The sequence below is a fragment of the Cardiocondyla obscurior genome, linkage group LG10 (genome assembly GCF_019399895.1).
Source record: "Cardiocondyla obscurior isolate alpha-2009 linkage group LG10, Cobs3.1, whole genome shotgun sequence".
In the NCBI taxonomy this organism is placed as follows: Eukaryota; Metazoa; Arthropoda; class Insecta; order Hymenoptera; family Formicidae; genus Cardiocondyla; species Cardiocondyla obscurior.
Genome location: NC_091873.1, coordinates 810,467 through 826,980, shown reverse-complemented (window position 1 = coordinate 826,980; position 16,514 = coordinate 810,467). Strand labels below are relative to the sequence as shown.

Genomic DNA, 16,514 nt, shown 5'->3' with positions numbered 1-16,514 from the left:
AATCTTAAGAACTCCGTTTTCAGCTGCGCGCGCGCGCACGAATGATCGTCGCGCCGTTCGTGACGATCACCGACGTCCGTCGCTCCCTCGGTCGTCGGACGATTGCGTCAACGCCGAGGTGGAGCGTGCAAAGCGCAGCACATCGGCGGGGTGTGCGTGTCCCCTCTTCGCGGGGTGTTTTTGTGTTTTCGGACGTGCCTGTGCCCCCTTCTACACGCCCTCCACGTCGCGTAGCTTCTAGAATCGCGGCAAGTAATTCAACGTTACGATTAAAGACGCTCGTGTGAACAATGACGGATGGAATGTAGATTTCCTTCGGGGAAAGGGGAGGGCAACTGCGTGACGACGTCGTGTCATTTTGGAGCAGACGACGACGGAGCAACGTATCGATCCCCGATCGCGGGAGATGTATCCTCGTGTTGTCGATAAAATACAAACCCCAACACGTCGGTAGAAATTGCCCGTCGGATGAGAGAGATGGAGATCCTCGGTGACTACGAGTACAACCCGAAAGACTTGATCGGCACCGGCGCCTTCGCCGTGGTCTTCAGAGGCAGGCATCGCAAAGTGAGCACAAACCAGTTCTTTATACTCCACGATCTTTCTACTGACCGAAATGAATTGATCACAATTACAAGTTGTTTTACATTTACATATATATGTATAAGTATGTATTATCCATATGTGTGTCTACATTTTTACCCTTACTATTGTTTGGGAACAGCCAATTTTCAATATTTTTTAAATTTAATTAATCTATTTTTGAAATAATTTAAGTTGATTTTTTGTCTAATCATAAGATTTTTTGTATTTTACAGAAAACAAATGTAGTAGTAGCTATCAAGAGTATCACGAAGAAAACTTTAGCAAAGTCTCAAGATTTGCTAAAAAAAGAGATCAAAATTTTAAAGGTACATTCTTTGTTCTTGAAATAGATTTAAAAAATTGTGTAAAAAGAATAAAGAAAAGAAATATTAACAATTGATAAAATAATATTAAAGTAATAAAAAAAAATACATGTATTAAATTTGCTACATGTTGTATAATATTTCTATTGTGATAACAAATTATTTTTTGTGTTTTAGGCATTAACTAAACTACATCATGAGAATGTGGTTGCATTATACGACTGTAAGGTGAGATTAATGTATTTTAAAAATGTATATATGTGCATATACTATATATATATATATATATATATATATATATATATATATATATATATATACATATATATATATAATATATGATAAAGAAAACATAATTAACATTTTTTTATGTAGGAATCTAATCATAACGTCTTCCTGGTTATGGAATATTGCAATGGTGGTGATTTAGGAGATTATTTAAATGGTAAATACATACATGCAACTTTATAAAAATTGCACAATAAATGAATTAAGAAAAACTCAAAAAAATTATAAGACATTACAGAGTAAATTTTATGTATAAAAAAAATGTTTTTCTATTAGCAAAAGGTACTCTTTCTGAGGATACTATTAGGCTGTTTCTCAAGCAATTAGTTCGAGCAATGAAGGTACTGCACGCTAAAGGGATAGTTCACAGAGACCTTAAACCACAAAATATCTTATTAAATCACAACTGTGGGAAAACCTGTCCACAACCACATGAAATTACATTAAAGATAGGTAAGAGAGTTTCTATTTTTATTAAGTTCAATTTTTTCTAAAATTAATTTTACTATTAATAAATAATATTAATGCGTTTTTTTTTTTTATTTCAGCGGATTTTGGTTTCGCAAGGTTCTTGCAGGAAGGCGTGATGGCCGCGACTTTGTGTGGATCGCCAATGTACATGGCACCAGAAGTTATTATGTCTCTTCAATATGATGCTAAAGCTGATCTGTGGTCTGTTGGCACCATATTGTATCAATGTCTCACTGGGAAAGCACCGCATCCTGCAAATAATCCTCATGCACTGAAATCTATCTACGAAAATACTGTTAATCTTGTTCCTAGGTACAGAAATACGTTTTTTCTTTTGATATTTCGATCTTTTTTTTCAATATTAAAAAAAAATTATTATTTTATTTTACACAAAAAAGTTATACTAGAAAGTAATATGAGAGATAAAAGTATTGTGTTTTTTTTAGCATACCACCTGGAACATCACCTGAACTAACGAATCTCTTGATGGGCTTGTTAAGACGTGAAGCGTCTGACCGTATGGATTTCGACCACTTTTTTGGTCACGCGTTCCTAACAGGTGTTCGAGAAAGTCCAAGTCCAAGTCCTGTGCCTACTGAACTACCAGCATCGCCGGGAACAATGGCGATTCCGATCGAGGAAGGAACTCCAATTGTGAATAGATTGGAACCCGAGGCAACAGAAACTCCTTGCTCCAGTCCTGACGATGATTTTGTTCTTGTACCGAGCGACATCAGTAGCGATACTGACAATAATCCACCAGTCAAGTAAGCACTAAAAAAATATTAATCTTATTAGAGTTAAATAAAGATTTAAAAGACATAAAAAAACATACTCAATAACATTAACGAAAGATCCAATAGTAATCAACAGAAATAGTCTCAAATATTCTTTACAAAATTAAGTTTTTAACCTTCAAATAGTTTTGAGTTCGGTATTTTATTAAAATATTTGAATATCTTTCGATTTTTTCTAGATATACCAGACAAGTGAGTAGAGAAGCTGTTAGTCCACCTCGGCCGTGCTTGTCGAAGTTGGGCGAGTGAGTAACATTTTATTATTTTTTTAAACATACGAATTTATGTAAATTTGAAAAAAAAAAATTTTGAAATTAGATCGATTATAATTATTTTAGTGTTAGTATTACATAGTTATTTTTCTTTTTTTTTTATAATGTTATTAGATATAACAGACAGACAAGCAGAGAAGCCATTAGTCCTCCCAGACCTTGCTATCTGCCGATTTCTGAACCGATTCCTGAGCCGATTCCTGTTCCATGTCAACGAAATGTAGTAAATCAACAGCAGTCTCCCTTAACAAATGCCATCCGTTCCGGCGGAAGTAGCGTACCCCGTTCGCAGCCAATTAGTATGAAACGCAGCATGGATTCCCACAGAAATCACCCACCAGACATTGGCTCTCTTAGTCCTCCTAGCGTACAATTTGTCATCGGTACTCCGCCTGGCAGAAGGTATGTATATATATATATATATATATATATATATATATATATATATATATATATATATATATATATATATATATATTCTCAAACTAGTTGTACTTTGGAACATTTTTGCATTGCAGTAATACAAAAAAATAATATAATATAACAAATTTATCAAAAATTAGGATGAGCGAGACTCCACCGCCCCCCAACACGTGGCAGGTTAGCCCGGTAGCAAGACACTCGCACACACCAAGCGGAACTTCACCATTGCGCCGTTCTACGGGTAATAATAGCACATCCTCGCCATTGCTCACAGGTCCACTAGCGGTACTGGGCTCGCCTACTTCACGAGCTTTTCAAGATAACAACAACACTCTTAGACATTCGCCTGTTATACCTTTCGGCACTAGGGCCGTCACTCTTCCGGAAATATCTGGTAATTATTAATTTAGCATTTATTATTTTTTAGTAATTCATAATTTAGTAATTTATATTCAGTTATTTGATAACTTTGTTAATTATTTGTTTTGTAGAAGCTGGTAGTTTCCAAAGTCTTTTTCCGGATATACCGCCAACTACAATCGATGATCGTCCATTGACATTTATCGCGCCAGAATTACCAGAAGAAACGTTGATGGAACGTGAACACAATGAAATTTTAGCCAAATTAAATTTTGTCGTGGCATTATGTGAATGCGTATGTGAAATCGCTAGATCTAGAGCTGGTCCGCTCGGCAACATCGAACAACCGGTACCTCTGAATAGCATTGAACAGGCTGGCAATGCGGGCACCAGGAAACGTGCCGAGCAGGTTATTCTTTTAGTACGAGCGCTTCAATGGTTGAGTTCTGGTTTAAATCTGGCTACTCTGGAACTCAAAACTGGAAAGCTGCAGCCAACAGCCACCGTAAAGGAAGGTAAATAATTTTCATAATCGTAGTACTCAACACATTTTTTCAAGTTTGATAAACACTTGATTTCACATTGTAGTTAATTTTTAATCGTGATGATTACGATTACTTCGCTCTGTAATCGTAGTTGGTAATTGTTTTTTTTTTTTTTTTGATTACGAGTAAGTAATTGTAATTATTCAGTTATTGATTACCAAAGTGGTCACTACTTATACATCGCTGATTTAACCCGTCACATTAAAATTTTTTTTTTTTTTGAATGTTACAGTTGTTAGTACCATGAACGAAAAATTCAAATCATGTTTAACAGAATGCAAACAACTGAATAGCGTGGGGCTTCTTCGTCAAACAGGAGCTACAGCCGACAAGATATTGTATAATCATGCAATTCACATGGTATTGCAATAACTATATACTTTTAATTGCACTTCTTTCTAATCGCGCTTAATTTTTTCGTTCAGAATTTGAATATATGTTTATGTTATGTTTCAATTAAATATAATATTGACATTAATTTTATGTTTAAAATATGCAATGTGATTATTTTTATAGTGTCAATCGGCAGCATTGGATGAACTATTCGGAAAAGGCGGTGAATGTTTCCAGCGATATCACACAGCACAGATATTATTACATTCGTTAGCACAGCATGTCAGCCATAGCCAAGATCGTGCTTTACTTATCAAATGTATGTTTCCACTCTAATTAAAGATTTATTAATTATTATATATATTACAATTATATTGCCGATATAATTGTAATATATATAATATATATAATTGTAATATATATAAATCGTTCGATTTAATCCTTCATATTGATAATGATTTATGATTAATTTCAGACAAAGAAGCAGTAGAGAAACGACTTTACGTGCTACAACAGCAAGGCTACATTTACGCAACTGAACCCACGTAGCACTTGTGAAATACGGCAGCTGAATGCGGCGGCAACAGCCGCTTAGAAGAGATCCCGCTTGAACAGCCGCCCGTACCATCATACTCTATATCGCTCTTGTGTAATATATTCTGCCCTATTCTGTACAAAAGGCGAGATTGATGTCAAGACTACAGCTTTAAACGGAAGCGGGAGTTGTTGAAATTTATGGCTAACAATTATTTTATCAGGCAAAGTAATTCAAAAAAAAAATTTACGCGGAATAGGGTACACAGAAGAAAATGAAAGTCTCCTGTCCACGTCATCTATCCTCATTCATTCTCCCAGGTTACTTTATATGATTTATTAAAGCTCAAAACAATTAAAATATTAACATTGTATAATGTACATACACGTGGTCGATTAACTAATCTTTATTTCGTATATCGATCAATAAACATGTGTGTACTAACGGCGTTGTGCGTTCAATGCAAAGGCACATCTTGGCGATCATTGAAGTGAAAAATAATGATCATTGTACGAAAGTAAATAGTGAATGATGGGCACTCGATCTCAATTTGTTTTAAATTAAAAGACTAATAAATGCAACTAATCGACATTAATGTAAAAGTATCAGATTTGAATAACGAGTATTTTCGCACATCATCTTTTTTTAAAACAAATTTATATAACAAAAAAAAAACTTTGCTACCAAGTATTCTATTAAATATACTATATTAATATAAGTAAAGAAAGCAATAGATTCTATTAAAAATACTTTGCAGCGATATTTCTCTTTTCATCGCTTTTAACAGAGATATATGCGAATACTCGATTTTTATACACTCAAATCTCTTATTCAAAGTACTAAGTTAAGCCCACCATTAGCACTGGTCTCGTGAAAAATGCTCTTTTGACACCAAAAGCTAGCTTTCTAAGCAAATATTCACATGGCACTGCCGTGTTTCTGTATTTCTCTATTCTTCACCTTTCTATTCACTTTACTATGTAAAATTTCTTAGTTCTTCTTTCCCTCAGATTTTTCAATGGTGGGCAGCTGTTTGTTATCTCGATAAAGAATGTAATTGAACGCCGCGGCGAAAGAATTCCATACGGCGTAGGGAATAATTAGATACCCGGCAGCAGGATTGACGTGGTAGAACACAACTCCGACCGCCGCCGTACTGACCCACAACGCCGCAATTTCGTAGAGAGCCTGTGCACGAATGTAAAACGACAGTTTTAGTAATATTTCCGACCAAAGCAAAGTTTTAAATTGCTCTGAAAGCGTTTAACAATACATTTCTTTTTTGTAATTACGAATCGGAACTGAAAAAGAAATTTATTTCTAGCTTTTCTACCTATATTAGTCACGCGTAAATAATTAAAATTATTCTCGAATAAACCGAATCTCGAAAAGATCTATCTTGAGTATGAATATCTTCCAGTAGCAATAATTATTTACATAATAATGATCATGAAGATGAAATTACGAGAAAACACGCTTGAACGATTTCAGAGATTTACAATAAATGTATGTATGTATGTATGTGCGAGTAATCTGATGAAATACCCATTTCATGTTTTGAGCCCCGAAAAACAGCGGCGTCCACGACCAGTTGAGGGCGAGATTAAGGCCGTAAACGCTAAGCGGTACGGCCGCTCCTTCGAAGCCACCTCCGTCTCGCCATACGAGATACGACGAGTAGCCCATTGTACAATAGAGGGTGGTCCACACAGGCGCGAACACCCAGTTTGGCGGGATACATTTTGACTTTTTTAGCGACTGAAATAAAAGTGAACGGATTAAAGTGCGGCAAACACATCTATACGTACAAAAGCGATATATTACGTGTTATTATATCACTAGCGGTAAGGTGTAATTTATTGTAAAACACTTGAATATTTTCCGTGATTGACGATTGGTAGATAGAAGTGCTGCTTGACCGCTCTTTAGTTAAGTCTTCTTTCTCTTTCTGTCTCTCACAAAAAGAGATTTTATGTAAGCGAAATAAAATTATCCCGAGATAACATATCGGTGCTTACTTTGAGACATAAATATCCGAGAGAAACAGCACAGAACCTTTCGTGACTTATTTTTCTCTTAAATATAAAAAAAAAAAAAAAAAAAAAAAAAACCCCCATCTTTTCTTTATGTATCCTTAAAATGATACTCGCAGAAATAATCACAGACTGCCCTCGTCACCGGTTATATAAACATAATTATTACATAATTAATTACAGATTTGCAGTCATATGTCACAAAGTTCCTGTAATGATTCACGGGTCTCTATTTTAATTTTTAATTGAATATGCTGTCATTTATAGATTGATATTTACAATCAACTAGGTTTTTCGTTCCTTACATGAAGCACGAATAAATTCCTAAAGAAAGTAATCGAATTGCAATTACAGAACCGCGGAAGTGTGATTATTTGCTATAGCCATTGATAACAGAGTACTTTCATACAAAATTTTTGCCCATTTTCGAGAGTTTGCATTTATGTATCGTATAGTTGCGATTACACAACTGTAATTGTAAAGATGAACATTACGTAATTATTACTAAGATAAATATTAGTAATTTTAAGCTTACGATAATGATTATAGATAACATGCGATTGTGAAAAATTAGATTACTATGTGCAATTGTAATCATTTATATAAATAATGCATTATATATATTATATATGACGATAAAAAATGGAGATTGTAATTATAAATTATTATAAATATCAAATTATAAAAAAATATAATGCAAGTAATTATAAATAATAATGCAATTTTCGTTATGAAGATATACAGAGAAGGTCTTGATTTTTCATATGAAAAGCTCGGTAAATCGAACGATCCAGGTAGCACTGTGTTGCACCTCGTGAAATACTCATATCGATTCGTGCATATCAGAATGACCTTCGCCTATAAACGCTCCCGCGAGTTTATATATAGATTTTGCATAAAAAGCGCTTATTAACATTCTTTCAATTAAATGGCGATCTTTTATTTTATCTCGCATCGTGTCGTAACAATGAGGTGGCAGTCTTGTGCACACACTTGTGTGATTCTCACCTTATACCAACTCATATTCTTCTTTGTAATGTAGCCGCCAATCCAGCCACCAATATTTGGGCAGACTGTCGCTGTCAGCATAGGCCAATTGATTCTCACCGGCATCTCTGCTGTTGAATGTGCACCTGGTCAACTAAATGTAGACAATAGAATTAAATAGGATGTTAGTACGAAGTTCACCCGACGTGTACGTTTGTGGAGAACGTCAATAAGCAGACTGAGTGAGCTTACCTAAGCGTCGCAGATTACGATGACTAAACTATTGCTTTTTCAGACAGTAACGTAACAATCGTCGACTGGCGATGGTTGACTCTCCTTCCTCACTGGTCTCTTTATGCATTATTACACGCGTATGCCAATCTTCCTTTTTTTTTCTACTTGGATCACTCTAAGTAAGTATCTGCGGTTTATATTTGGTGGATCTAAAAGTTGACATAACGTTTATTGATTCATCGATCGAATATCTTTATCATGGTAGTCGTAGCATCTTTGAAATACAACAGTATAGAAATTTTTCAATTAAATTTGTTGACATGCATTCCTTAATTTGTTGAAAAAGATGTTACAATAAAATGCGCAACCACTCAAATAATAAATTACAGATGTGCTACATACAGATTTATACCCATATACATATTTCTTGTGTATAAATTATTTCATTGTTATAAATTGTGCATATAAAAAAAAAAAAAAGTCCAAAGTTCAATAAAATGTGTATTTTCACGTATGTCACTGACGGAGTTAAAGTAAAAAAAAAAAATTAAAAAATATAAAAAAACCGAAAGAAAAACTTGGATTGGCAACTCGGTGCGCAAGTAATTCTCAACTACAAGTTCTTGTTGTAGGATTAGGCGACTCGATGCATTTTTATTTACATACAAGTAAATACATTTCAATAAATATAATCGGAGCAAAATATATTAGTTATATATTATTATATAATTACACAAGAACCGTGTTCTTTATGCGATACCTTGTGTACGAAATAAACGCAATATGACTTATGTACTCATACACTATATTTTACGTATATCTACACGTAGAAGCGCTACGTAATTCAGATTTATATGTGTGTGTGTGTGTGTACAGAGTATTTCATTAAATGTGAGCACAATTTCACTTAATTTTATCAGTAAACTTTGAGAAACAGCCTGTACACATATGCACTTTGTGTGTATGTGTATATAATATAAATTCTCAATTTAGTCTTTTATCGAACACGGCTTTGCGTCAATATTTGCGCGTCATATTGCGTGTCATAATCGAACCGTATCATATATTATCAATTTAATCAAAAATAAATGCCTGTACTTGATACAATCCAAGTAAGAATAACATGTTGTTTCAAAAACAAATTGCAATTGTTAAACCAATTTAAAATTGAACTTTTTCCAATTAAAATTATTCAAAATCAAATAATGCTTAAATAATTTGAAATTTTAATTTATTTTATTTAATTCTAAAAAATTTTAATTAAAAAAAAAATTTTAATGCTCTTTAAAGACAAATAATAGAAGATATATTTTTATATTTTTTCCTATTAAAAACCGATTTAAATATATATTTGTAAAATATATATTTTTGGAATTAGGCAAGTTTATTTCAGGACGGCTAGAGTACAAAAAATATTCTTGAGAACTTTTGACAGTGAACTTTATCTAAAAGAATAGTAAACAAAAACGCGGAAACTTATCCATTTATCAAATCACTCACATTATATATGTGTATGTATACGTTATCAATTCACCTTTGTTCAATCGGTAAAGTATTATTCGTCATATTTTAGAGCCAGCACCAACACTAATTTATCATGATATATCCATCGTGTTCTTGCAACTTTTTTCAATTTATTCTTGTAAACGAGTCAACCTTTCATCAATTGGAAATACTTATCGTTCTTCACTCACTTTTTTCATTTTTATCGTGCACTTTTCCCTCCTTTCTACGATCGGGTTTAGATGTGAAAAATTGATCTCTGACACGTTCTTTAAGTTTTTGTGGGATTACCATGATTGTGGTAATAGAATTACCCAAAAATAGAACGAGGAACATGGCACTGAGCACTGATACATGCCACGTTGCCTCCGAATGATATGATAAGTTATACAACGTATAAGCGTTATACAGCTGAAACACGTAACCGGCAAAGAGGAACGGCAGCAAAAACGATAAACCGCGCCACATCCACGAATGAAATCCCTCAATAGTTATGTCCATGTTGTCTCTCTCACCTAGGGCTTTTAACCGGTACAAAACGCCACGTTGATACCGAAATTGTAAGTACTGTACTACACCTGAAAAATAAGCACGTTGTTAATTAAAAGTTTAGTTACTACGCGTAATTGAAAATAAAACACTTATGAATTACATTAAATTACATTTAAACACACTTGGTTAAAAATGACATAAAACTTACTGATATACACATTAAACCACATAAACTGGTAACGAAATTGATACCATGGTCCTGTGTTTGGCCAGACTAGTAGAACAGCAGATACCACCGTTGAGAGAAAATGATGGAATCTCCACCAGCCTTTAATTCTTGATCCGTTCACTTTGAGTATACTTTCTCTTATCGTTAATGTGCAATAGTACCAAACGAGAAGAAACATAAAACTAAGTTCTAATGTCCTAAAATATAAATAAAAATATGCATAAATTTCGTATATATATATATAACTCTGCATAATCATATTTCATAGATAGAAAATACAATGTTAACAATAACTAAACAGATATCTCACCTTATATTGACAAGCAGGTTTAACACAGATAATATAAATCCAATTACTGATAGAACTAATTTAAATTTTTCATATTCGTCTTTGTACTTGAATCTGAAAATAATAATTTTGAAATCTTTCCAAATATAAAATATGCCAGATTTAACTGGTAGTGACATACTTATCGCTTTTATTTAAGATGGAGACATTGACACTGCCCAAAATAATTTGTAAGTAAACTCCATTTGATTTAGGTAATGTTTCTTCTATCTCTTTAAGCTGCTGTTCCCTCCTTGTCATTGATTTCTGCAAGTTTTCTCGAGTTTCTTTTACATTTAATCTAAAAATATAAAAATTATATAGATTACAATATTTTAAATTAAACACAAATAGTGTTACCTGCTTTTTTATCAACTATTTTTCTAAAAAAAAATATGCAAGCTAGATATATTATGAACTTACTGTTTCATAGATTTTGATATTACACCCATTCGATATTTTTGATGAGAGATGCCTTTGATACATCTTGCTTGCAGCTCACTAATTTCTTCTAGTTTTTGAATATATTCCCTATTTAGTGCCTGTAATTAAAAAAAATATCTTTAAAATGCAACTGTAATTTCTTTCTATATTTTGATTATTGATTAATAAATAACTATTAACTATAGACTACAAAAGTATAATTTGTAAGATTTATTTGCTTGTTCTTGTTATCCTTCATGTCAAATATATTTTATGTATTTATATTACACGTATGTACATACATTTTAGAACAATATGGACAAATGCAAGTGCGCGCGCGCATATTCTGCTGTAATTATCGCGGTTAATATTGAAATTTTGCAGCATCATTCACAGCTTCGAAACGCAGCATCGTTAATCAGTAACAGTAATTTAACCGAAAAAATACACGTAAGGTCGTGCGTGATTGATTTATCGTTAAGGTCAAGTAAACTGTTAGCTGCAGCCTTAAATCGTGAAATCGTCAAGACTGCGACCGCTTTCGTCTTTCTGCTGTCCAGGTCGATGTGATCCATAAATCACGATACGATCACGCGGACGTGATACCAGAAAACGAGACCTAACCTCAATGGACTCGTCCTGTAACAAGGAAAGAAAAAGAAAAAAAAAAGGAAAATTATTCTCACCTCAAGTTGCTTGTAGTCCTGCGCCAAGTCGTTCCAGTCCTTGAGGCAGGTTTCCGCATCGATGTCCATATCGTGTTCGGGAAATGGAGAAACTTCGGTCTCACGTAGAGACGTTTGTCGGGATCGCAGGAGAGTGGAGAGATCACAGGTGGGATCGTCTGATCGTGTCGTGAATTCGCAACCTCTCTCTTTCTGTCACCGTTTTTTCTCCTCGTCAACGGTTTTACGATTTGCGCGCACACACACACACACACACACTTTCTGCACTTGGTAACGCGCGTCGAAAGGTAAAGGATTATAAGATTGAAGGGAAAAGTGCAGGTGGAACGGTACTGCGACGGTAGGTGCGCAAAGTTGTTTCGCAGGCTTCTCGGCCGCCTACGAAAGCGACGGGATGCCCGAATTCGATGGGAGAAATGCCTTGCGAAGCTGGGAACCGTCCTTGACTGATAGACCGATCGATGCCTGATAACGCCACGATAACACTGTCTCGCGGAGAGCAGCACATGCAGGGCCAAAGGTGCCGTGCCGCGCCGCGCGTCGCGCATCAATAAAAGCGCGCGAGAATTTCTTTTGATCCGTCGCGTCGCCGACGTCGGCTCCCCCGCGGTGTCGTGGCAACGATTCTCGCGCATGTTCACGCACGTGAGAGTCTAACGCCGTACGTACAAGTTTGTAAAAATGTAAATTACCTTAAATGTAAATATCCTCTTGTACAAACGTAAATCCGATGTAAGGGAATAACGCAAGAGTAAATGTAATTATGTAAAAACAAGACTGAGCACTGCGCAGAAACTCGTTCGTATATGATATAAGCATGAGTCATGAAGCAAAAGTAAGGAGACATCTCAATGGCGCTCAAGTCTCTTCCTACTTGGTGCCATTTTCATAAGCCACTTTTTGTTTATAGAGTTGGGCCTCTTTACTCTTACTTCATGGATGTAAGGTTTAAACTAATATGGTTATGTTGGCCAGGTCTTCGTTGAGATTGCATTTCCGCAGGAATTTCCAGTGTTATCGTTAACTAATTTATTGGTGAGCTTTGTAAAATTAAATCTTTTATCTGCAACTCGTTTCTTGACAGTTAAAAGCGCTCTCTCTGGCAATCATGGTGGAAGAAATTCAAAAAAAGCTACAAAGTGAAGCAGATACATTAAGACAGATACAAAAAGGTTAGATTAATATATTTATTAGTTATTTTAGAAAATAATTAAAATCACTTTTCGTTGTCTCAGTTATTATTAATTTGCTTGGGTATTTTTAGACTATAACAAGGCGCTGATTCAGAGGCAGCAGTTGGACGGACAGTTGAACGAAAATATCATGGTGAAGAAAGAGTTAGACATTTTAAAGGAAGAGAACGACGTGTTCAAGTTGATAGGGCCTGTGCTTATAAAGCAACAATTGTGTGAGGCCAAGCATAATGTCTACAAACGCATGGATTACATTAAATCTGAACTGTAGGTTTAGTTAATTAAATGTCAATTAAGTTTGCTCTAAGATTTAGGAATGTAATTAAGCAACTTTTAGAAAACGTGTGGATGACCTAATGTCTACCCTGGACAAGAAGCTAGACTCGCAGAGAGATGTAATAGATAAGCTGCAACAGGCGTTTCAACAGGCCCAAATTAAATCGTCGATAAATCAACCGAAATCATAATACTGTACAGATTGTGATTTTGTGGAACTATCAATTGTGTAATTAATATTTCTAATAATAAGGACTTAAGTAACATTATCATGTAGTCTCATCATTTGGCACACAAGTGTCCCATTTATTTCATTTATATCAAACAATTATTAATATAGACTTATATTGTTTTTTAAAATTGCTCTAGTGCAATTTATATAAATTAAGAGTTGTATGAATTTTTCATATATTTCTCTTTTTAGAATTGAATCTTTACATTACCTAACATGTCTTTAATTTAAATGGATTTAAGATTTCTAGCTTCATTTATGATATTAAAAAAAAAAAAATTATGTTTGATGTTAGCTCGTTTCTATAAGCAAGGCGTCAGGTTAGGTTAACAATCGGTCTGTCTATTCCAGTTATTCTGATTGCAATAATTCCGTGTTAATTTTTCTCTTTCTAATCTAATACGAAAGGAGAAAGATAATCTTTAATAAATAAAAAATAATAAAAGTGCAGCAAATTCAGCTGAAAAAGACAAACCTAGTATGGCGACGACGTAGTGCCGCCTCTCTCCTTCGTTTCCTTTAACGTTTGATTACTGTGGCAACTTAATCTTTGTCGCGGCTCCGAAAAACTTTCGCACAATGGACAGTACCAGGCACTACAAAAATCCATACGAAGATTATTCCACTAGTACTGGCTGTAACATAATTAAAACTGATACTAATACGGTATAAAAAAATCTTTCATACATAATTTTCTAATAAATATTCAAAGTTTATTAATAATTAAATTTAAGATATTTATCACACGTGAAATAACATGTGAAAGATAAACAAATTATTTTTAGATTCACGATGCATTCAAATCTTCATTAACATCAGAAGTTAACAAGTATATAAAAATATTGAAAGAAAATGAAAAGAAATGGCTCAATGATGATTATTCTGTATACACTGGACAAGCAGGAATAGCATGGACTTTATATTATTATGGAAAATACTATAATGACCATGAGTATATTAATGTAATTTGAAATTTTATTATACTTTCCATTAGTTTAATATTAAATGTTAAATTTAATGTCAATATAATAATTTGTTTACAGATGGCAACAGAAATATTGCAAAAATGTGTTACAAAGTTCAAAAGCAAGCATAATATCACATTTTTAACTGGAGTCACAGGTTCCTTAGCATTATCAGCAGTTGTATTACAACAAAATAAAGAAAAAGTGGAACAATTAATTCTCAAGTAATTTTATAATTAATTAAAAAAATTTATTTGTAAAAGTACAAAACTAGATGTAATCATTTAATATTTTTATGACTAGTTTTGTAAGTATTTTATATTGCTTATTTATTTCAAAATATTCTATTATATAAATTCTTCAATTCAGTTTGAATCACAATTTTATAAACTGTTACACAAAAATAAACATAACTTTAATTTTTCAATTTCTAGATTAAAATCGTTATCTACTAATATTTTGGAAAAACATAGTAATCTTCCTGATGAATTATTATATGGGAGAGCAGGATATTTAGCTGGTTTGCTGTATGTGAATGCAAATATATCTCCAGCTCCTATAGAAGCAGATCTTATCAAAAAGGTATTACAGAAATTTTTATGAAATAAGATTATGGAAAACTTAACTTGATTTTTATCAAAATATATAAAAATATAAATTTTAATTTTTGTTTAAAAAATAATTATAAATCTTCCTCATTTATGACGAAATTATTTATAGGTTGTTTCCTCTATAATTAATTCGGGAATATCGTATGCGTCATCTAATCGTAGTCAATCACCTTTAATGTATGCCTGGCATGACAAAGAATATATTGGTCCTGCTCATGGATTAGCAGGCATATTATATTTATTACTACAGGTATATATATTACGAAAGTTATGTTTTGCAGAATATAATACTTGCATTTTTATCGTTTTGTATTTGCCCAAAGCATAACATTCTTATCTTTTACCATCTTCTCTTTCTAATATAAATTCTTTTTCTTTTTTAGGCGCGACAGTATTTAACGCAAGAACAGATTGATAATTATATAAAACCATCTTTATATTTTCTTCAAAAATTACAATTTTCTTCTGGAAATTTTCCTTCTTCAATGGGCAACTCGTCTGATAAATTAATACAATGGTGCCATGGAGCACCTGGAATGCCTGCATTGTTTTGTTTGGCTTATAAGGTCATAATTAAATATACATTTATGAAATAAGTTTAGTTAATTTTAGTTAGAAACCTAATTTTGAGAATATTTGAGCAGAAAATTGATCATTTACTGATGTAATATAGGTGTTTGAAGACGATGAATTTCTACAGACTGCAATACAATGCGGTGAAGTAATATGGAAACGAGGACTATTAAAAAAAGGATACAGTATATGCCATGGTGTTGCTGGCAATGGTTATGGTTTTATGCATTTGTTTCAACAAACAAAGGTTTGATTTTATTAGATACTTTAATATAATTTACGAATATTTGCGTCTTGTATTATTTTTTTCAATAATATAACATTAAACCAAAAAAAAAAAAAGGTTGTAAAATTTGGTATAAAAAGGATTAAAAAATATTTTTTTTTACTATTATAATCATTGCAGGATATAAAATATTTATACCGGGCTTGCAAATTTGCTGAATGGTGTTTTAATTACGGATCACATCAAAATCTACTTCCAGATAGACCTTTTTCTTTGTTTGAAGGTAAGATATTCACTCTATATATTTAAAAAAAAAAAAAAAAAGAATATCTCAAAGATGTTTGCATACTCATTACTAACGTGTATATTTGTGCTTTTAGGTCTTGCTGGTGTTATTTATTTCTTATTAGATATACAGCAACCATATTTAACTAAATTTCCATCGTATGATATTTAAATAAATACAATTATTATAAAAAAAAAAAAAAAACTTATCTTTTCTATTTTTAATTGTTGTGCAAGTGTAGGAGGATCAGAAAAACTAACGAAGCCGCATATATTTGTGCAATAACATATGGAAATAATTATAAA

At 33.1% G+C, this 16,514-nt stretch overlaps 5 protein-coding genes across 6 annotated transcripts; 3 read left to right on the top strand and 2 right to left on the bottom strand.

Annotated features, from left to right (window-relative positions):
• Positions 1-120: 120 nt before the first annotated feature.
• Positions 121-6,986, top strand: Atg1 (serine/threonine-protein kinase unc-51-like protein Atg1). Its single transcript, XM_070662250.1, has 14 exons — positions 121-567; positions 819-911; positions 1,086-1,136; positions 1,284-1,353; positions 1,473-1,649; positions 1,745-1,979; positions 2,114-2,434; positions 2,644-2,709; positions 2,851-3,138; positions 3,300-3,553; positions 3,651-4,034; positions 4,297-4,424; positions 4,581-4,716; positions 4,873-6,986. Exons 1-14 carry the CDS (start codon positions 469-471, stop codon positions 4,944-4,946), a joined length of 2,376 nt encoding a protein of 791 aa, XP_070518351.1. The 5' UTR covers positions 121-468; the 3' UTR covers positions 4,947-6,986.
• Tspo (Translocator protein) lies at positions 5,254-8,656 on the bottom strand. The gene is made up of 4 exons (XM_070662282.1): positions 8,205-8,656; positions 7,974-8,106; positions 6,478-6,690; positions 5,254-6,120 (listed from the first exon to the last, which is right to left on the bottom strand). The coding sequence occupies exons 2-4, from the start codon at positions 8,076-8,078 to the stop codon at positions 5,923-5,925; spliced, it is 516 nt and encodes a 171-aa protein (XP_070518383.1). The 5' UTR covers positions 8,079-8,106; positions 8,205-8,656; the 3' UTR covers positions 5,254-5,922.
• Positions 8,657-8,806: 150 nt separating this feature from the next.
• LOC139105914 (transmembrane protein 120 homolog) lies at positions 8,807-12,536 on the bottom strand. Of its 2 annotated transcripts, none has more exons than XM_070662265.1 (6): positions 11,848-12,536; positions 11,162-11,280; positions 10,881-11,039; positions 10,721-10,813; positions 10,390-10,607; positions 8,807-10,267 (listed from the first exon to the last, which is right to left on the bottom strand). In XM_070662265.1, exons 1-6 carry the CDS (start codon positions 11,914-11,916, stop codon positions 9,873-9,875), a joined length of 1,053 nt encoding a protein of 350 aa, XP_070518366.1. In that variant the 5' UTR covers positions 11,917-12,536; the 3' UTR covers positions 8,807-9,872. The 2 variants fall into 2 exon arrangements, with proteins under 2 accessions (XP_070518366.1, XP_070518367.1); XM_070662266.1 differs by lacking the exon at positions 11,848-12,536 and adding an exon at positions 11,464-11,482.
• A 278-nt stretch (positions 12,537-12,814) lies between these two features.
• On the top strand, positions 12,815-13,585 carry Pfdn6 (prefoldin 6). The gene is made up of 3 exons (XM_070662284.1): positions 12,815-13,019; positions 13,112-13,307; positions 13,378-13,585. The coding sequence occupies exons 1-3, from the start codon at positions 12,956-12,958 to the stop codon at positions 13,505-13,507; spliced, it is 390 nt and encodes a 129-aa protein (XP_070518385.1). The 5' UTR covers positions 12,815-12,955; the 3' UTR covers positions 13,508-13,585.
• Positions 13,586-13,720: 135 nt separating this feature from the next.
• On the top strand, positions 13,721-16,490 carry LOC139105911 (lanC-like protein 2). The gene is made up of 9 exons (XM_070662263.1): positions 13,721-14,214; positions 14,334-14,510; positions 14,592-14,737; positions 14,948-15,095; positions 15,234-15,374; positions 15,508-15,690; positions 15,798-15,944; positions 16,104-16,206; positions 16,304-16,490. The coding sequence occupies exons 1-9, from the start codon at positions 14,128-14,130 to the stop codon at positions 16,378-16,380; spliced, it is 1,209 nt and encodes a 402-aa protein (XP_070518364.1). The 5' UTR covers positions 13,721-14,127; the 3' UTR covers positions 16,381-16,490.
• Positions 16,491-16,514: the final 24 nt, after the last annotated feature.